Source organism: Trachemys scripta, chromosome 7 (genome assembly GCF_013100865.1).
Source record: "Trachemys scripta elegans isolate TJP31775 chromosome 7, CAS_Tse_1.0, whole genome shotgun sequence".
NCBI lineage: Eukaryota > Metazoa > Chordata > Testudines > Emydidae > Trachemys > Trachemys scripta.
This window is the reverse complement of record NC_048304.1, coordinates 25,295,086-25,317,424: the sequence shown is the minus strand read 5'-3', so window position 1 is coordinate 25,317,424 and position 22,339 is coordinate 25,295,086. Positions and strand designations below refer to the sequence as shown.

Genomic DNA, 22,339 nt, shown 5'->3' with positions numbered 1-22,339 from the left:
ACAAATATTTACAAAGTTACACTCACCAGAGGTCTCCTGTGTGCCCTGAGGGTCTTGGGTGAGTTCGGGGGTTACTGGTTCCAGGTCCAGGGTCACAAACATATCCTGGCTGTTGGGGAAACCGGTTTCTCCGCTTCCTTGCTGCTGTGAGCTACCTACAGTACCTCCATCGTCATCTTCCTCGTTCCCCGAACCGTCTTCCCTGTGTGTTTCTCCAGTGAGAGAGTCATAGCACACGGTTGGGGTAGTGGTGGCTGCACCCCCTAGGATCGCATGCAGCTCCGCGTAGTAGCGGCAAGTTTGCGGCTCTGCCCCGGACCTTCCGTTTGCTTCTCTGGCTTTGTGGTAGGCTTGCCGTAGCTCCTTAATTTTCACGCGGCACTGCTGTGTGTCCCTGTTATGGCCTCGGTCCTTCATGGCCTTGGAGATCTTTTCTAATACTTTTCCATTTCTTTTACTGCTACGGAGTTCAGCTATCACTGCTTCATCTCCCCATATGGCGAGCAGATCTCGTACCTCCCGTTCGGTCCATGCTGGAGCTCTTTTGCGATCCTGGGAGGACTCCATCACGGTTACCTGTGCTGATGAGCTCTGCGTGGTCACCTGTGCTCTCCACGCTGGGCAAACAGGAAATGAAATTCAAACCTTCGCGGGTCTTTTCCTGTCTACCTGGTCAGTGCATCTGAGTTGAGAGCGCTGTCCAGAGCGGTCACAATGAAGCACTGTGGGATAGCTCCCGGAGGCCAATAACATCGAATTCCGTCCACACTACCCCAATTCCGACCCGCAAAGGCCGGTTTTATCGCTAATCCCCTCGTCGGAGGTGGTGTAAAGAAACCGGTTTAAAGGGCCCTTTAAGTCGAAAGAAAGGACCTCGTTGTGTGGACGTGTCCAGGCTTAATTCGGTTTAACGCTGCTAAAGCCGACCTAAACCCGTAGTGTAGACCAGGCCTAGGACCCTATCCTGTGGTGTGCTGAGCACTCAGTTCCTACTGAAGCCAATTAAAGTTGAGGATGCTTGGCACCTTGGAGAATAGAGCTCTTACATTCTTGCAATTTACTGAGTTCTAAGCTGATGTTATTGTTTGCTCTTCACTCAACAAAACAGCATGCAGTAGTACCATATGTGGGTAGAAAAGTCTGAAGCAGGGGCCAAGAGCCCTTGCTGTCATTCAACTCAACCACAATGCAGAGTGACTCTCTCATTAGTTTATTTAAAGAACGGGAATTCCCCAAAGTTCAAAGTGAGAGCCTGCTGGTCAAATTGAGTTAAATCTATTTCATAATACCCGTTAGTTTTCTATACTATCCTAGTTTTTATTAAATCAGGCCCCCCACAGCCTCCTAATTTCCACACACTGTTGGGTAAAGCACTCTAGTAAAGGTCAGTTTTAAGTTTTCTTAGCAGAACCCCGCTCCACCACCCACATTCACCTTATATTGTCTGCAGAATGGCAGAAGCAATGACCTGGATAACATATGCTAGAAACCCCATATAGTATAAGACCAGGTGCCATACAATAGGGCTCTATTTGACTTGGTACCTAATTCTGAAATTTATTTTGATGTGCTTTTTTAGGCAGTGTAGTAATTTTTACCTTCTAACAATTAAAGTCTGAGTGTACATGAGCTGATCACAATTGTTTCTCCACCCGACTCCCTGCACCCCTTATCAGCAACGTCAACAAAGGGACTGTGTGTTACATGACTGGTGTTGAATTTGACAAACAAGCCCAAACAATCCCCTGAGGAGTCATTATACCTTAGTCTATGGCAACGTGCAACACTATCACCACCACATTGTATAAATCTGTCTGGATTATAAAGAAAACATGCTAAATAAATTCACAAAAAGTTTCAATTCAGCCTCCAAGCAATAGTGATAATAGAAACCTTCTAAAGACACTCAGCATTTTAAAATATAAACATCTTCCCAAAACCTTCATCAGAAAAGGTTGCAAATGAAGCTCTCAACTTAGCCCACAAAATAAATGAAATTGGCATGGATCCATTAACTATGCTTCTTATTCAATACATCAGTCCAGAATACTTTTGGATCTGTCAATCTTCGAAATAAAAAGAAAATTCTGTACAAACCCAAATCAGTTTTTGCTGGGTTTTTCCTTCTTGTCACACGATCAAAAATACTCTAGTTACCGTCCTTTTTATCCTACCCCCTTTATCTATGTAAATCTAGTAAAGTAGGTGTTCAAAGTATTAACTCCTTGACAGTGGAGCATTCATTACTGGTAAAGGGTTTCATTCTGGAAAACAAATTAGCCTCAAAAGGGTTAATTGTGTCTCTAAAAGCTGAAACAGTGCAGTGTCTTTGTTTCAAACATAGTCCACAAGTGTTGCCAGTAAAATAAAACAGAACCAATCTGTTTCAGACACTATATTTCTGGCAAGGTTTCCATACTCATTTACTTTAAAAGTTATTAGTTTTTAGTCAACATTATAAGAGTATGTCAACATTTGTCATGGCAGAAAGCCCAAAATTATTATTAGTCGGCTACTGGTTAAATTGGCCCAGGATTAAAAAGTTCTAATAAACATTCCCAAATATTGGAGTTCAGTAGAAAACCACATTCAAGTTCTGTTCCACAGGATATTACAAATACTTAACCTTCACCAAAATTAAACACACTCACATGGTACAATAGGTTCTCTCTCAGTACAGCAAATATTTCACCTAACAGTAAATTAAGTCATGCCTAGGCAGTGTTTATGCTGGTTTAGAAAGAGAGGAATTTAAAAGCAGCTGTTCCTTGTGAAAACAGAATTAACTCTTCAATCAGTAAGAGCAGATGAGCTAACTGTAGGGCCGTATCTAGGGCCCGAGCTCCTTAGCTTGAGTTAGCTGGCATGGGCCACCCCAGGGTTTTTAATTGCATATGCAGACATGCCCGAGAGACATACAGTAGTTAAACTGACCTAAGCCCCAGTGTAGACACCACTAGGTTGACAGAAGAATTCTTCATCAACAAAGGTACCTGCTTCTCAGAGAGGTGTATTTACTACAGCAACAGAAGAGCCCCTCCTGTCACAAGCATCTACACTATAGCAGTGCCACTGTAGCATTTCTAGTGTAGATGTACCTTCAGTAACCAATGGGAATCCTTGAATCAAGCATACAACTATCAGTGGTTTCCTGAGCCTTGAGAGCCCACTTTTGGTGTATTTTTATTAGCTGCAGAAGATTTACCTTTGCCTCCTGACAGCTTAGAAATGTTCCAAATTTAAGCAGTGTTAACTCTTGTAAGCTGTAGGAAGCAGTGGGGGGAGGGGAGTACGTACTATAAATGCAGCCTGAGATATTGTTACAGCTATTAGGAAGCTACCCTTAACTGCCTACAAAAATCCATCCCAAATCATAGGAAATATATCAACCTGAAAGCACTGCCAGGAAGAGGAGAGGTAGACGAAAAAGGGAGATTGAACTCACAATGTAATTAATCCATATGATGCATGGACACAGATGCCTGGATTATCAGCTAAACTGCACCCATGGAGTATCTCTGATAAGAACCAGAGTTCGTTCTTTCCTACAAAACCACTGGTTAGCACCACTTGGACACCCCCTACCCCCAAGCTTGTGGTAGTAGTAGGTCTGTTATCCTCCCATGAGAAGATAGAAACAGCCATACTGGCAGACCAGCTCCAGGGTTTTTGCTGGCCCAACCTGTGGGGAAAAAAAAAAAAAAAAAAAAAAAAGCCGCAATCGCAATTGCGATCAGCGGCACTCTGGCGGCAGCTCCACCATGCCGCTTTCTTCTTCAGCAGGAATTCGGAGGCAGGTGCTTCCCTCTGAGAGGGACCCGCCACCAAATTGCCACCGAACAGCCCGATGTGCCGCCCCTTCCCCTTGGCCGCCCCAAGCACCTGCTTGCTGGGCTGATGCCTGGAGTCGGCCCTGCATACTGGGTCAGACCAATGGTTCATCTAGCCCAGTATCCTGTCACTGACAGTGGCCAGATGCTTCAGAGGGAATCAACACAACAGGACAATTTGGAGTGATCCATCCGCTGTTGTGCAGTCCCAGCTTCTGGCAATTGTAGGTTTAAGGACACCTGGAGCATAGGATTGCATCCCTGACCATCTTTGTTAATAGCTATTGATGGATCTTTCCTCCATGAACTTATCTAATTCTTTTTTTAACCTCGTTATACTTTTGACTTTCGGAGCATCCCATGGAAATGAGTTTGACAGGTTGGTTGTGCATTCGGTGAAGAAATATTTCCTTGTTTGTTTTAAACCTGCTACCTATTAGTGTCAGTGTTCACATATAATGAACCAGTAAATTACAGGTTTCAGAGTAGCAGCCGTGTTAGTCTGTATCCGCAAAAAGAACAGGAGTACTTGTGGCACCTTAGAGACTAACAAATTTATTAGAGCATAAGCTTTCATGGGCTACAGCCCACTTTCCAAAGAAGTGGGCTGTAGCCCACGAAAGCTTATGGTCTAATAAATTTGTTAGTCTTTAAGGTGCCACAAGTACTCCTGTTCTTTTTGCAGTAAATTACAATAATCCAGAGTCAGTTGAACTTGAGTACTGTGTTATAAAGCAGGGGTTCTCAAAGTTTTTCTTTCTGAGCCCCCCCCTCCCCCAATATGTTATTAAAAACTCCACAGCCCTGCCACAATTACTGTTTTTCAGCATATAAAATTAAGGGCCGGTGTTAGGGAGTAGCAAGCCGGGCAATTGCCCGGTGCCCCACACCACAGGGGAGGCCTGCAAAGATAAGTTGCTCAGGTTTCAGCTTCAGCCTCTGGTGACAGGGCTTGGGGCTATGGGCTTCAGCCCCGCATGATGGGGCTTTGGCTTTCTGCCCTGGGCCCCAGTAAGTCTAACGCTGGCCCTGCTTGGTGGGCCCCTGAAACCTGCTCGTGGGCCCCCAGACTCCTTGTTGAGAATCGCTGTTATAAAGGATAGTGTGGGGAGCTACAGAGGAAGGTTGGTTGGCCAGGTAAAAGAGGAGGTGGAACAGCTTTAGCAGAAGAAAACAAATCAGTGGCAGGGCAGGGGTTGAAACACATCATTCCTCCACCAACAGGGACTAGGCCCCATACTATCGGAGCTGTTGCCCCATCAGCATCTCGAAAATCATGGATCTGGAATCCTTAAAGGAGGCAGCAGTTATAAAAGATCCTGAATACAAAACCATTAAAGTATTTCAGCAGCACAAGGCTAAGCTGAAACAACTTTCTTTGAGCTGCCTTTCACTTCTGCAATCGAAAGCGTATCTGGCCCTAACATAAGCAGAGACATCAATAGATCCACTTGCAACTAGGAAATGGAGGAGAGTTTGCAGAAAAACCAAAACATCAAGGTGAATTAAAATGAGTAACAGAAAATTTTAAACACACACAAATAATGTAGAGCTGGTTGAATTACAAAACTTCCAAATGCAGTTCCTCTAGTGAAGAGCTGTTTGTAAAGGCCACCGGAGAAAAGCCTTTTCCATACTGAAACGAATTAGATGTGAAGCTGGAATGTCAGTTCACAAACATTATAAGATGAGCTACTAAAATGGGAATATAAAAAAACAAGCTCTTTGTTTCAAACTGGCAATAGGCAGAATAGATCAGCAATTCTAAGTGTGATGAGAGAGTAAGCTTTTGTTTTTAGTTTACAGCAATTGCTGTTCATACTGGGACTACAGTTACCTAAAAATCTATTCAAAATAGGACTGCTGATATTTCACAAGAAAAATGGAAGAGAAAAATAATACTTCCATCTAGATCAGAGAAAATAATACTTTCATCTAGATCACGTTTCCTTTGTGAGCAGATGTCCTAAATTTACCAGAACTGTCTCAATTTGGTGGGAAATCTCCTGTGTCAGACAGCTGCCCCCAGATTTTATTCCTGTTTTATGAAGATCAACAATATAGCATCTTCTTCCCATCTCTGCAGCTCCTCACAAATGCTCCTGGCTCTCTACCCACTTATTACCTGTGTGTTGACCCAGAGGCAGGGGTGCCGGAATAGAGGGGGCCGGGGGCCATGGTTACCAATTTTGCTCAAACATGTTCCTGGAGGTTTCCTCACATGACATAATCTTTAATTAAAGATTGAGACTCCAGGCAAATCCTGGAGGGTTGGCAACCCTATGCCATGGCCCTCCCACTTTTCAGCAGGGGCTCCATTCCCCCCCCTTCCCTTCCCCCCGAGGTGCCGCCCCCCCAGCCATGCTGGCAGCTGTAGCCCAGCTGGAGAGCCTGGGCAGCTGTGGAGCACCACGCCGCAGACCCTCCAGCTGCCAGGGGTGGGGGAGTCGAGAGCAGCCCCAGGCCCATCCTCCTCTCCCCCAGGGCAAGAGGGTTTGCGGCTCCCCACATGTGGCTCCGGCTCTGGGGACGCAGCCCTCCAACTTGCCCTGGGCGGGAGACCGCAGGGCACGGACAAAGACAGGGGCTGCTCTCGTCCCCACACCTCCCCCCCCATCCTGGGCAGGTGGAGGATCCGCAGCTCCCGGCTTGGCTGGGGGCAGGGCCTCAGGTGGAAGAGGAGGGGCAGGGAGGCCTGGCCCCTGCCCCCCCACTTTTGGGCATGCTCTGCCGCCCCTGCCCAGAGGCCTCTGTGCTGGGCCTCATACATATTGCCCATCAGTCTGCCACTTTCTCACTGAATCAAGCATGCTCCTGAGAAATGGAGTATGAGGTGTCCCAAACTGTATCGTAGTACACTCAATAGCATAGAGGGACAAAAGACAGCACAGCTGGGCCCAGTACCAGGATATCTGGGTCTAAGAATATTGTTACAGGACAGAAGCTAGAAGACCCTGGAAGAGGAGGAAAGTAATTAGGTGGGGAGAGAACAAGCATCCCTCATGCCAACAGGTCTTTCCAAAAGCTATTTCAGTCCCTTTTCCATAGTAATGGGCCTCAGATTGACCCACCATCTCTGAGCCTAAACTCTACCCATCAACCTCCCTCCCATAAGAAAGTTGTGCACTCTCTTTACAAAAAGAGTGTATATATATATATATATATATATAATGTCCAAATAAAACAAAGTTTAAATGAGAGGCAGAGCAGTGTTATTGATTAAGTTTGAGGGTTGCAGCCAGGAATTCCTGTGTTCCAGTTCTGGCTTTGCCATTTACTTGTCTTGTGATCTGATACATGTCATTTAACCTTGGTTTCCCCATCTGTAAGACAGGGATAATAGTACTCCCTTACCTCACAGGAGTGTTGTGCAGACGAATTTGTATCTGTCCAGTGCCTTGAGGATCAACTGTGCTACATTAAGTACTAAACAAATATTTTGGTTTGCTTTTGAAAAAAGTACAACCACAGCTTACTTTTGTTAAAAATTTGTACTGTTGTTTGTAACAGCTTCAAAGAAAGCCAATAAAATATTCCAGAGAAGACAAGAATTGTGTTTGTAACAAGATGAAAGAAAAAAAAATCTGGTTACTCCTGAGCTAAACTATTTATATTACAAAAGGCCAAAGAGGCATATTTGTTTTCTAGAATAAAACAGCGTAGTAACGTCACTGAGGCTCTTTTCTACATATAGAACTCTTACTGCATAATATGGTAAGCAATTTCAATGGGGGCAAATGAAAATGTTTTTATAAAGCCTTCATATAGTCAAAATTTGCCTGTGGCACAGGTTAGAAGTTGGTTGGAAGACTTGCAGTTTAATTCTCATTCTAGGTGAGCACTGCCATGTCTAATGCTGCACATACACTCCATTTTATTTATAAATTAGCCATTTGAAATTTGTGCGCATTCACTAGTGCACTGCCTCTACTTAAAATATTTTCAAAGTGGGCCTGCTATCACATACACAAAAGTGATCATTATGGGCCTGATCCAAAGCCCACTGAAGTCAATAGATGACACTACACTGAATTCAGCAGGCTCTGGATCAGGCCCTACACAGCAGCTACATTTAGAGATAGGCGTCTTCCACTGTTAAAAGGTCCAATACAGAACAAAAGGGTTGCCGGTCACTATAGGAAACGTTGCCCCTCAGAAATTATAAAAGCATATGCCATGGCATGCAAGGGATATCCAAGCTACATCAGTATTGATAGGTGACACAGTTATACTGTCAACTGCCTTCAAAATGCTAACAAGCATTTTTCTCCTCTAGGGTGTCCCAAAAGGATCAGTTCAGTGATAGACTGAAGGAGCCTAGCTCATGGAGGATTCTAAGTGACCCACATTAAAATTCTGTTACCAAATTGAATGGCAGGTTAGAGTGATTTCTCTGTCTCCACTGGACTTAACCCCAACCTCTGCAAACTGCTAGATCTGACAAAAATGTAAGTATTATTACTAATTGTATTATGGTAGTACATGGTAACCCAATCAGGATAGGGGTTCCATTGTCCTAGGTGCTATACAAACTAATTAGGAGGAGAGTCCCTTCCCTGAGTGGCTCACATTCTGACTCACTGGGCTTGGAAGTTACCACTTTTAAATATTTATTTTTTGCCTTTGCAATGCATAAGATGATACTTAGTACCTGAGACTTAAAACATATCCAGTGGAAGGATACCCCCATACCTCATTACAGAGTCTCAGTCCTCACCTTCTGTTTTAGAGTGCCACAAGCTACACAATGCAATATACGCAGTAAGCGTTTAGGAACAAAGTATAAACAAAGTACACCTAATATAGGAGTTGGATGTTTGAGCAATGTGGTGTCCTCATTTGTGACTGAGAAAGCATTTTTGTGTAAATGAAACAGCTAATCCCTTAACCTTCTTTGTGAGCACACAAGCCCGTAGGGTATAGATTTATCACAAAGTAAGGGGGACATTTTTGTGGGAGCCCCTTGTTAAAATATTGGCACCACATAACTGGTTTGGTCCTTGACCTTTTACCCTTTCTTGTCTGACTGTACTTCGGTCTTGAACCTTAGCCATCCCATTCACTCTGATGTCGCTCAGTCTACTCAAAGGACTTTAGTGGGAGTTTTGTCTGTGTAAGGAGTGTAGGATGGTGCCCCTAGCATTTAATTTGCTTTGTTTAATACATCAAGCCCTCACTATATGTAAATGTACAGTCCCAAGCAAGCTGAAGGTTTCACAACAAACAATAAAAAGTTATTTTTATGGACAACTGCAGCACAGTGTGGCAGGGCCCCCTTGGCTTCTGCCCCTGCTAGGCTCACAAAGTCACTCTGAGATCCTGGGTTTTGTAACCAGTAGTGCACTTTATTCTCCGGCTTGTTCCCACCACCATTTCACCACGTACAAGTAACCCTTCACCATCTGCAGGCAGGAGGAAGGGGAAAGCTACCTCCCTACTTCCTTTCCCTGCCTTTTTCCTTTTCTCTTGCTCTCCCCTGGCTTCCTTCCTCTGAGGCTTTTATGCACCCCCAGGCTAATTACTGTAAGTAGCAGCTGTCTCCACCTCCCCAGTTAGGGCCAGGCTACCTCCAGCCCACTCTAATTTGTTCCCCTAATGAGGAGCAGGCGTGACAGAGGGCTGGATCTGCAACCCTTTGCCCAGCTCCCTGTCACAACAACAAATTTTTAATTTTTACCATTTGTTGAAAGAATAGAAGAGCTGCAGATTAAGCTAGGTATCAATGATGAAAAGGATCCCCATATTTTAAGGATTGTTCTTTTTTAAATTAAATTGCTGAACTTCATGTCTTCAAAAGAAAAGTGGTGGGAAAAGGTTAAAAAACATGTTCAAAAGAACAATTTTGCAGAAAGTCTCTTACATAATTTGAGCACAATTTGTGCAAAAAGCCTGAGGCTTATTTCAATACTTATGGACTTCCTTACCACGACCCCAAGACAAAGGATCTTCCTTTGTTCTCTTTAGAATGCTGTTAGTAATTTTCAGGCATATCTCATGTGTTTTAACTGTTGAGTCAAGCAACATATGCAACACAAAGACCAATGGTGCTAAGTAAAAAACAACCCAGATTCATTTTGAAGTTAGCGTTTCATTGCTTTTTACTCTTTACTGGTCAGATCCCAAAACCCACTTGCCTGTGAGGTCCAGCAAATCCACCACGTCTAGGAAGAACTCAAGGAACACCCGGCGGAGGCAAAGGAGGCCTACAAACAACATGCAGACTGCAAGAGACAGAAGGGGCTGGAATTCAAGACAGGCCAGAACAGGGGTGGCCAACCTGAGCCGGAGAAGGAGCCAGAATTTACCAATGTACATTGCCAAAGAGCCACAGTAATAAGTCAGCAGCTCCCCGCCCCCCACTCCCAGCGCCTCCTGCCCACCAGCAGTGGGCAGCTGATCAGCGCCTCCCTCTCCCTCCCTGCACCTCCCAATCAGCTGTTTCAAGTTGTGCAGAAGGCTCGGACGAGGAGGAGCGAGGGCATGGCAGGCTCAGGGGAGGGGGTAAAGTCTGTGGCAGAGCCAGGGGTTGAGCAGTGAGCACCCCCCAGCACATCAAGGCTGGAGCTACAGGCACCAACTTTCCAGAGTCGGTGCCTATACAAGGAGCTGCATATTAACTTCTGAAGAGCTGCATCTCTCTTCAGAAGCCCTTCATAGAAAACATTTCCAAGCCGAATGCAACCACTCTCTGACACCTGCCCAGGTCCAGGTCGACCCCATGATCAAGCAGGTAAATTACGTTCTTCTTCGAGTGACTGCAGATGTGCATGCCACTGTAAGCATGTACATATCCTGAGCACAGTCACCAGAAATTTGGTGAAAAAAGGAGTTGCCTGGAAATACGATAGGGTCACCAATGGGGGAAATAGGGGGTGACATAAGGAGCAGCAAGTCTAAAATCTGGGTGTACAGATTCCCCAGGTAGGGACAGCCTCCACCTAGCAGCTCTGGCTGTGGAAATACTCAGCAGGTCACGAGCCTCAAGAGCATGCGCGCGCACACACACACGACTTGCCACTCATGGAGGGCCTGATTGTGCTCAGGAATTGCAAAGGTCCTGCCAATCTATCCTCAAAGAAAAAAGTCACTAGTAATTTCAAATCACTGATGTGTAAGTTATGTTCTTTTATAAGGCTAAACCAAATACATACAGAAATCATATCATGCAGCTATGCCAATTACATTATTTCTTACAGATCAGTCCTGCTGCTAGGATATACACCTATACCCCGATAGAACACGAATTCAGATATAACGCAGTAAAGCAGCGCTCTGTGGGGCGGGGCTGTGCACTCCAGTGGATCAAAGCAAGTTCGATATAATGCGGTTTCACCTATAATGCGGTAAGATTTTTTGGTTCCAGAGGACAGCATTATATCGGGGTAGAGGTGTGGTCCTAATATCTGGTTAGTAATTCTAATAACTAAAGTTCTTAGTGCTCCATGATTCAGCACCAGCCTCTGCTGGGAATACATGATATAACCTCCTGAATTCCCTTCCAATCCTATATTTCTATTATTCAATTTGGTAACATATTGCTATACCAAATTAGGCATGCGGAGGGGACATAGAATATTGTTTTTTGGTGGCTTTACAAATAGGTATCCATGAAGACACTAGGGTAAAAACTGGGGAGGAAATAAAGGGTTACATAAGTATTTTGAAGACAAACTTTTATAGTTGTTGGGATATGCTAGCTGCACTCTCAAAATCCTCTTGTAGATCTGCTTGCAAAACTCTTGATAAACTGCCATGTAGACATATCCTCAAATAACACTGTTCATATTGAACAACTATGTTGTACAGGCACTGCTGTTAATAAAAACCTCAACATCAGCCATCACCTGCCATAGCAGTATATTATTCCCTGACAGGCAGATTATGCTTCTTTGGGCAAATTACTGTCTTTTTTACAAGGGTAATTGGTGGTGCTGTATCAAAGGGCTTGACATTGGGCACACTTAGTTTAACATCTGCCTCTGGGCTCAGTCATTTATAGGCATGATATTGGATTTCCCATCTATGTGAAGAACATAGAGATTTGTTTATTATTTAAGACCACAGAGCCTAAGTAGGTTAATTCCATATTGACAAAATGCCTTGCAGACAATGGCATGGCTGATTTAGTTGTCTTCAACTACATTTAACTAAAACAGAGTTAGTTCTGACTGACTTTCCTTTTGGCTCTATGCCTCAATTCCTGATAAAAATACACTCACTTAATGATTTCCATGAAGGGAAAACGCGGTCTTTGATTCTGAGCTGTCCTTTGAACACAATGCTCACCACATTATTAAGATTTTATGTTATCATTTGAAAAACCACTGCACCATGTTTATCCTTGTTGGGATCAAAAAACATTGTTCAGTCTTTTATCTTTTCCAGACCAGACTCTTGTAATGCAAGAGTTACTTGCCTGTTTATCAAATAGATAGATTAACAAAGTTCAGCTTGTACTGAACTGATCTGCCAGTGTACTATACTACATGGAAAATAATCAGGAACATATATTCTTGTTCTTGACTCTTTTGTACTATTTATTCATAAAATAAAATGACTTTTAAAGATTCTGCTGTTGAACTACACCACTCTATATGGCCAATGCCAAGTTCCAGTCACACAGAGGCAAATACTGATTGGGTAGCTGATGGAGCATTTTGTCAACAGTCTCCAAATTTTGTGACAAGCAATATAGTATTTTAAATCTGTAGGATATTGCAGTTTCCCCGTTTCTAAATAGGAAAGAAAAACCAAACATTTGCTTTGTGCTGATTTTTCTTAAGAATCCTTACAGTTTAAGTCTCTTAAATATATTCTGCCAACAATTACAATCCTTACGTTTTTGGTTGCCACTTGAATCTGAAGTCAACCCGGCTTGAAAGAAACAGCAGCAGTAAATTAATTTCTGACAAGAAAGCTTTGTCCCAGATCTTATCCTCTCTTCCTCCTTCTCAGAATTAAATTAACTTAATATTCTATCCTATAACTAGAAAATATAAATAGCTTACTGCTATCATTTAGATTCCTTTTAATTTCTGTTTATTACAACCCTGCTTTTGTTTTTAGTATATGAAAACCAAGTTAAGATGTGATTTACACACAAAGAGATGGTGCCTCTTCAGAAGCACCTTTACCACCTATTGACGTTACTACCACTGTTGTGTCCAAAAACATTGATCTTACATGATCGTTGATTAGGATTTGAACAGTTTCAACTGGCACAGTCTCAGTGAAATTAACATACAGACATGGGATACTCTCTTCTCTATTCTGTGAATAGGATTTATATTCAGCAGCATTCATTAATGACATGATACCAAAGGGCAAGCCTTGACATAAAGCGGACACCTAATACTATCTCATTCGGAGAGTATTTTGTTTCCAGAGATGTCATGCATCCACATTGGCATCCCAAAGTGAGACTAACTGCATGAACATACACATAGAAGCTAAAGTCTATTGTACCATAGTCTAGATATAGAAGAGGGAATGATGTCTTATCCACAGCAGAGATAACATTCATATTTGCAAGAAGCAAGCAAAACTGGTTTTCTGCTTACGCAAGTTCTAAACTACCAGAAGAGTGGAAGTATTTTCTCTCTGACCAGGATCTGTTTCAGAAAGGTGGAGACTAAGACACGGGGCCAATAGGTGTTGGTTTGTTTGTTTGGGTGAGTCCCACAGTAGCATCAGAATCTCAGGAACTGTGATATTAATTACTGAGCCTACTATGAGCTCTGAAGTGTATGGTCTCCATGCAGCCCCTTGTCTTCTTACTTGTGCTTAAGATCAACCTCCAGAATATGGAGAGAAAGAGCAGTGACATCCAGACTTTCCAGTTAGTCTTCCTTAGCTCCCATGATGATCATTCCATTGATGTGTGTACGCTCATATAACATAGTATTACAGCATTATGAAAGTATATTAGAATTCATTAAGTTGTTCTTGGATCCTTAGCCCTTATTCTGTTACCTAGTTTAAGGTTCTTAGTTTTACTCATAGCTGGAAAGGGATTGAGGTTTTGACTGGTTTGTTACCTTGTTATCCCCCTTCTTGTTTGTCTAGTTATTCCCCCTCATGTTCCCTTCCACATCCATAACCAGGAAAGACTGTTGTGCCCATGGGACCAGGATAGAAGGCATACAAGGGAAAAGTACTACTTCCTTGGCATGCTCTCCTCTTTCCCTATTCCCCTATGGGCCTCCAGCTCTACAGATAGGACGGGGAAAGGGTTTAAAGATTGCTCTCAATTTATTTTCGTGAAGAGCAGGTAGCAAACTAGAGAAAAGGAAGAAGAAAGGAAAAGCCAGCTAGGGGGTATAAAAATACTTTAATTATGTTCATGGTTATCTTGCTGGTCTGTGCCAGAGAAAGGGAAGACTCCATAACTTGTGTGGGAGCAGATCAAACACAGAAAGAATGTTTGATAGTAGTTATGTCAGATCAGACTAGTGGTCCATTTACTCCAGTATCATGTTGCGGAGAATAAATAGTACTGATGATTAAGAGAAAGGCACAAGAAACCCTACAGCTGGCAGTTATGGTATAGCCTGCTAACAGAAAAGTTTCCTCCTAATTCCTATTAAATAAAGGTTGGTTTATTCCCTGAAAAAAATGTCAGTTGATATTCCTTCCAAAACTCATTCTCATGCTCTTAATCTCCTTGCTTTGCGATTGTAGATGATCCCATTATCCATATAAATGTTGACCTTTATTAAAATCCTGCTTAGCTCTTGGCCTTAGTGATATCTTGTAGCAGTGAGTTCCATAAGCAAATTGTGCATTGTGTTGAAAGCCAACCAAAGGAAACATTTTTTTCAGCTAGCTGCTTTTCAGTTCCATTGACTGTCCCTTTGTTCTTGTATTATGAGAAAGCGTTGAGAGAAGTGCCTGACCTAACTTGTCTATAATACTCATTTTGTATATCTTTATCATGTCCTTCCACATCCATCTCCTCTCTAAAATTAAAGACCCAATCTTTTCAGTCTTTCTACCTGCAGAAGGTCTTCCATTTCTTTAGTTGCTCGTTACCAATCTCTGAATCCAATTTTTTCTGTAGATGAAGTAGTGTTCTCCTCTAGTCACTCTAAGTGAGGGGTTGCCATTAATGTATATAATTTTTCTGTATTATTCTCCATCCTACTCCTTAGTCACACTAACATTGTTTGCTTTACAATAGATTTAGCAACTCCACTTGACCAAAATTTCCAAACTGTCCTCAGAATCCCCAAATTTTTATTTTTCACCTATATCTTCTGTTTGCCACTGACTTGCTGTGTGACAGTGGACAAGTTAGTTAACCTGTCTAAGAAGACAAAAGAAAAACTAAATTTATTCTGGAAAATGCCAATATTAAACATCTATTTTCTATGTATACTGTAACTCCAAGGTAAAAAGCTATGTATCACAAAGAACAAGTTTCACCATCTTAATGATTACTTATGAAAAGAAGAAATTGTTTACTGTTAGGGTAAAACTATTTTAAACACTTGAGGGAGGGGTTTGTAAATGAGTTTGAGATAGTATCTTTAGAGCACACAGCATACAGAGTAAAAAGATGCATATAAAATGCTTTATACTTCAATTCATACAGTAAGTTCACTGACTAATTAGAGTGACAGGTAAAATATTACATACAGACTCTAAATATATTCACTGCACTAAAATACATACTTATTTTACACATACACAAAACCATATACATGCACACACAGAGCCATACAGCACTTATTGGTATTTTACATGTTCACAAAAAGTGTTAAAAGAATATTATTCAAATGAGGGGAATGTTTACATGGACATGTGAATTATGACTTTAAAAACAACTCCATCAAAAAACCTATTCTAACTTCACAGATTTTAGTTCAGAAGGCAAAGTTTATGCAAATGTTGGGTGACAAACAAGCTTCATGTCAGCAACTAACACCAAGCAATAGCTTTTCAAGGCTAAGCATTCACACTTATACAGCTAGCTGCTTTGCTAATGCAGTAATACAAAATAATGGTAGAAGGCGCCCAATAACCTTGGTTAGATTCACTGTAAATGCTGTGAGAGACAGCTTAACCACAGAGCTAGTGAAGAGAATTCTGTTTATGTTGAAAAACTTTAAAGGAATGGGCTGCATATGTCTATTCCTGTAAATGCTTTCCCCAAAGTGTGTGTGGGTGGTGGTGTTTTTTAAACCCACCCTTATGACTGGGGGAGGAGAGGGGACAGATTTTCTCAATATTGTTTAACAGGACCAACAAAGGGGTGTTCAACAAATGCTGCTTTATTTTTTCCCCTCACAATGCTGCAAGTCTGCTGTAGTCTAAGCAAACAACATTTTTCAGACTGGCAGTATAAGGAGCATTTTCTTGTTTATATATAAAAAGTTAAATACAAATCCAGAACAATTGACCGGATCAAGATTATTAATTAAAGCTATTGCATTTTGTCACATCTATTGAAAGATATATCCCTATGCTCTAGGCTTTTGTTTGAATATACAGTAGTTGTAATTTTACTTTCTTTGAAATTTGATAGTTTTGCCTATGATAAAGATTATATACCACCTGTTAAAAAAACAGGTTCCAACTTTTATTTTAAATGAATATTTAATTTGACAATTTTGTTCCTTTATACAAAACTGCACATTCCCATAATAAAATAAAAAATTAAGATATTTACTTTGTTAGTAAATGAGCTCTGAATTAATGCAAAACATTTTGCAATATGGGTGACAATGGGGATTACGAGATTTCATGGTTCACAAATAATTAAAACAGCACTACATAAAAAACAAGCAAGGGTTTCCTGCACTCAGGGTTTCCTGACTTGGTTAATTTGATCTTAATAGCAAATATTATTCTATTATGTGTATATTTTCTAAAAGGCCCCTAAATATCACAACTGTAATATCAAATACTCACACATATGAAAGTACACTGATAAGTACAAGTAAAGTATGTTCTTATTGGCTCTTAACATACACAAACTGTTTAAACAAGGTGACATGGATGGACTTCTTTCAGTTTGGATCAGTTCAACTGACTACTGGAAGCAATCATCTTTGATGCATTCAGACTAACCATGCACAATTTAGCAATCTGCCTTCAAATTACTATGCAAACAAGCCTAATGAAAATACATATTTTAAGTGATAAGAGTCCCAAGGACAAGTTTTTCTCACCCTGTCTCCAGTTGGACCTAATCCTTAGGGTCACTGTTCTCTTTGCCAAAAAGGCACACAAAGAAGACTAAACATTAATCTGGAGTATCAAATATTGGAGTATTAAATGAACACTGTGTTAAATTCACACCTTTTGCAAACAAACTATTTAGTCAGTTTTTCCCTTAATCCCACATTAAAAATACCCCTCATTTTGGAAGCATTCATTTTTCATTGATTAGCGAGTCAGATTAGACACAGTTAATATTAACCCTAGTTAACAGATTAAGTTTTCCGATTTACTTATAATATTAAAGATGCACTTATCCTGATTTCCTCCCCGGACCTGATCAGCTACAATTCTAAGTTTAGCAAGTAAAAATAACTGACATTAGGCATTGGAATATACAAGCGATGCATCTATCAGGAAAGGAAATTTCTCAACTGATAGTTGCAGAGATTAGTTTTATTATACAAAAGACTGCTGATAATAAAGAGGGTTTGCCTCACTCCAGTCTGAAAATGCACATTCTAGAGAGCAGTGCAGGATGCACAAGACAAATCAGATAAATAGCTATACGTGGCAATTTATATTCAAAGAGTAATCTAGTTTTCCCCAAACATATGCAGACTGTTCGGATGATAAAAGCTGCAGAGAAAAAGACGACAGAAAAAGAGAAAACATATCAGCAGACTGCACCTCCGTCTCTTTAGCTGGGCTGGTCACCGTCTGTACTTCCAAGGAGCAGTTTGCCCTCTTGACCGCGAAGTAAAAAGGGTAATCCTTGGCCACCATTGTGGCTGCAGGAGCAGCAGTTTCGGATGTCACAGCTGATTCTATCGGAGTGCAAAATTCAAAGAAAGCGGAGTCTCCCCTCCACGGCGCCCAGCAGTTCAGTAATTGAAAGACCCCGCACTAGGCTTCTGATAGCACAGCATAACCTATGCAACTCCTGGTCTCGAATAAGGCAGGAAAAAGACAAGCTCCCTATGTCAGTCAAGAGTAACGCAACACAGCTTATTACTAACCTAAAACCCGCCCACTAGCCCAGGATGGGGGAGGGGATGGGGGAGAAATATTCAGCTGAATCAGTGGAAAGGAGCAAATTGTTTAAACTCACAGTTAGCTACCAGTGGAAAACACTTAGAGAAAATTATGCTATTTTCAGCAGAACATTACTCATCTTCTCTCCTACACCTTTACGCACCGCCGGCTATGCGTCATCAACGTTAAATGACATAAATATGAATTTTAATTTGACATTATCCCAGCTTGTTCCTTGCAGGGCAACTTGCAATTTAATTAGTATCTCTTTGTTGGGTCCTCCAGACAGTATAGTATTAACCATCAAATGCAGAGTTTTATTGTCCGAAATAAAATCCTAGTTTTATTAATTTCCTATGGATTGTATCTGCTCAATTTATATTATGTGGTGTGTAAGGGCACTAATTCCAGTCTAGGAGAACGGGTGGGGTTAAAAAGTATCACAACATAGCCTTATAGCATGTGATATTTTTCAGTTTTTATTAGTCCAGCTTGTTGCTTTTTCCTGTTTGGCAGGGAGTAGGTTTGTTTTCTTTTTAATTACGCTCTGCATCCATTGTTTACGCAGAGAACTCCCTCCCCCCCCATTGTAGCAGACTGGGAAAGTGGAAAAGTACCTTTGCCTGATTTGTTATACAGTACGATTCAGTGTATAAGCAGCCAAGTAGTGAAAATTGCCTGAAAAAAAGAGAGGAAGTGTCCGGCCGTCTTGTTACAAGAGGAGTATGGGACAAGGAAAAGGAAGCTGTGAGTAGGAAGTTGGGGGAGGGGGAAGAGAACACTTAAGAGCAGTTTCAGACACGGAGGAGGAATGCCATAAGGAGATAACATTATTAGAGAAACTGTTTTCAGGGAGGGTTATAGGAATACATGAGAATTTTGTAATTATTTTCTCCAAAGCTTGATAACCGGTATTAGTGCCTTCAGAATTTAAGCTCTTTGTGGGAGTTACTTTTATTTGCTCAGCACATATTACCCACTTTAGAGTGCTGTGTACATCTATGGGGCTTTATGAATAAATAGTAAAAATAATAAATAATGGAAAGGTTGTAGTCATAGTGTTAGCCTGAGAAATTTACCATTGTGCTAAAGAACCATATGCAGATCCAGCACTGGGAATTTGGAGTTGATAATTACTAGTACTCAACTAGGGACTATTAGGACTACTAGGATATAGTGAGGGCCATTAGATCATTTAATGAAGAAGCACCTGTAACATTGGAAGGAAAAGGAAAGAGTGATCAGCGCAAGAGAAGTTTACACCCTAGTAGTAAACGTCATCTATAATAATATGAACCAAATGCAGACTACAATGTGTAGATCGAGCAGAAACCAGAAGGCTAGTCTAGTTTATTCAGAAGACCCTTGCAGAAGAGAATGAGAAGTTTTTGTCTATGAAAGGTCATATACGCATCTGATGTATAAATAATCTGGTAAATTATAACCTAAATAATTTATAATTCTAGGCTGTACACGACAAAGTTGTAAAGTCCTCAGCGGTACTTTTATATGAAACACTATAAAAATATGAAAATATTTTAGTTTATGCAGAGATGCCATGTGTTACTTGCTCCCTAAACTACAGGTCATGATTTTTTCTTCTATGATGGTGTTGTTTTACTTTTCAATAATTTGCTTTTACTGGGCCTCAGTGACATGTTTGGGTGATACACATCTTCCAATACCAGTTGATACAGTATATTAGCACTTTGTTCCTTAGAAATCAAGTATATCAAACCCCAAAATATGTAGTTTTATGCCAATCTAAGAAGCAGAAGTCCAGAGAGTACTGCAGCTGTTGTGCTATCCGGTGTCAGGCTGTAGCAGCCTTGATTTTAAATAATGCCTGTGTGTTTGTGTATGGGCTTGTGTGCTAACAATCAGCTTCACTTAAATCAATAAGACAAAGTGCTTTTCAGGAGTTGCCCTAAAAAACTCAGCATTCTAATCCTATAAAATGTTTCACAACATAAGCAGTGTTTCATACAGGAAAACAGTCTACTGGTTCAGGGATTGAAATAATGAACTCTGGTTTACATTTCCAGGAAATGTGCCAGTACAAGGATTCTGTTTTTCCTCTACTGATCAGATTAGTGCACTGCAGTTTAAATGAACTCTCCTGAGAGAGAAGAGGAGACCATTTCAGCAGGGATGCAGTACCCTTACTGGTACAGGAAAGGGAGACTCCTTCTAGCAGTGTTTCAGAGCAGCCTTTTCATGGAAGGATAGATGATAATAATCTGTCAAAATCCAGAAGAGGATTTTTCAGACCTCTCAGATCTTTGGCTATTCTGGCAGACATAGTAAAGTTTCTATATAAAAAATGAAAGCTGGACCCATAGTCCATGAATAGCACAATATTTTATAAACTTGATCTACCAAGTCAACATCATGATGCTACAATTCCAAGCAATTCCCAGGAAGAGAGAAAGAATATGTACAGCAAAGGCTTGGAAAACTTTGTGGGTATTACTGACCGGGTAGCCAGTCAAACTATTTCAGTTTTCTGTGTGTTCCTACATACATTATATAAGCTATTTCTAAATGGTCAATTACAAGCCCATTTTATAGGCTTGTTGCTTCTCTTCTAAAAAGAATGAGGACACAAAATGACTGTATGTTCCTCAATCTACTCTTTTTTGATCTAGGAAAAGTATCCACTTCTAATATCTAGGTCACCCACTTGTTTAATCTTTTCAAACCCAAAGAATGTACTTACATTTGTATTTTTAACAGCATGTGCCCATTGTCTAGGGGCCATTGGACACATCCAATTAAAACAATGGAAGCCAATAAGAATGCCATTTCCAGTAGCCAGGCAACATTGTAAACACTTCAATTCAATGGAAACCTGCCATAATGTCACTACAATACTGTATCTAATTCCTTTAAACATAAATCTCCTTAGGCAACAGCCTGAGTAAACAGAAGAGCATCCCATTATCCCCTGAAGGTTAATTAACTTGGGTTCTGGTGAACCACCAAGGGAAACAAGCTCAAGGCTTGTAGAGCCTCCATAGAGAATGCTCTACCTCCAGTCCTCAAACATTTGAATTTAGGGAGTATTATGTAATGCAACTACTGAACTAAGACAATAGGAGGGTACACAGAAAGACAGTGGCAGACCCTTAGGTAGCTAGGACCTAGACCACACAAGGCTTTATCCATTAAACATCAATATCTGAACAGCATTTAGAACCATGAAGAGCACAGATACAATGTTCTCAGTAATGCTCATAGTGCTGCAGAGGCCCCCTACATTGTACACTAACTAAAACTGAAAGGTGGTCATAAAGAGTAGCAGTGAAAAATGAAATTTGAAGCCCATCTTGTACAGCAGAGCTATTCCTCAGTATCACTTGGACTCTGTTCTCAGATCGGTGAAATCACAGTTGACCATATCTATGTAATTCTCAATGGTTTGCACAAATTTCAACAATGAATGTGTAATATAGGGAAAAGCCAGCATCAATTAATGTGTGCTCTAGTCTATAATGTTCATGCAGGAGTCAACAGGTAACTGATTAAGGTATTTTTGTTTTCTTCTTGAGAAATCTTCTATATGAACTATAATATCAAGCAAAATTTCATAATGTCATGAAAATAAAATCTACATAGGAATAAAGTTAAATATTTTATGCAAAGATTACATTAAAGAGTGAGAGATTATACAGCTAGATTGTATGTTAAGTATTTCCAAGGAGTGTAAAAGCTGGTATGTCTGACATTTACACAGCTACCAAAAATTGCAAAGAACATTGATTTTGACTTTAATTATGTACTGTACATAGCTCCTCAGAGTGTACAACATAAGGAAAGTTCTTAGATCACAATGATGTTAGGCCCCTATCCTACAAGGGATCTCTGTGGGTGGCTGCTTACAGAGTCAGAAGGTTCCATCTGCACAGATCCCTATGGAGGATCAGAACCTTAGATTGTGAATCCTTGCAGCAGGAACCAGTCCTATTTAATTAGTCTGTAAAGTGCCAAGTGCACCTCTGGTGCCACAGAAATCATCATCATACCAAATTGCTATTTCTTAATACAGAAACTGGGAGTATATACAGTGGTGCGTGTCAATCAATACACCATATTACAGTCACCCTGAAAGATCTCCAAAAACCTTACAAACCATTTAATATACAGAACCACTTGAATGAAGTCAAGTCTGAGGTGGGGAGCAGTTTCCCACTAAACCACAGTATATGATGTCAATGGATATTTAACATCTAGGCAAAACAAGCCTTGAGTTTTAAGTCTGTATCTGAAAGATACCTGAGCAAATGGTTCCAGAGAGATTAGCCATTCCAAAA

General features: G+C 41.0%; 1 protein-coding gene across 5 annotated transcripts in view; it reads right to left on the bottom strand.

The window, feature by feature from the left end:
* The window catches only part of ARHGEF3 (Rho guanine nucleotide exchange factor 3), a 268,433-nt gene that overhangs the window by 48,004 nt on the left and 198,090 nt on the right, over positions 1–22,339 (bottom strand). Inside the window, exon 1 of one of the 5 annotated variants that reach the window (XM_034776300.1) lies at positions 17,682–17,988. The exons of the other annotated variants lie outside the window; for them this stretch is intronic. Within the exon in view, the coding sequence (XP_034632191.1) occupies positions 17,682–17,777 (96 nt within the window). The 5' untranslated portion in view covers positions 17,778–17,988. Of the gene's footprint in view, positions 1–17,681; positions 17,989–22,339 lie in introns of those variants that run through there. 5 annotated transcript variants of the gene reach the window in all.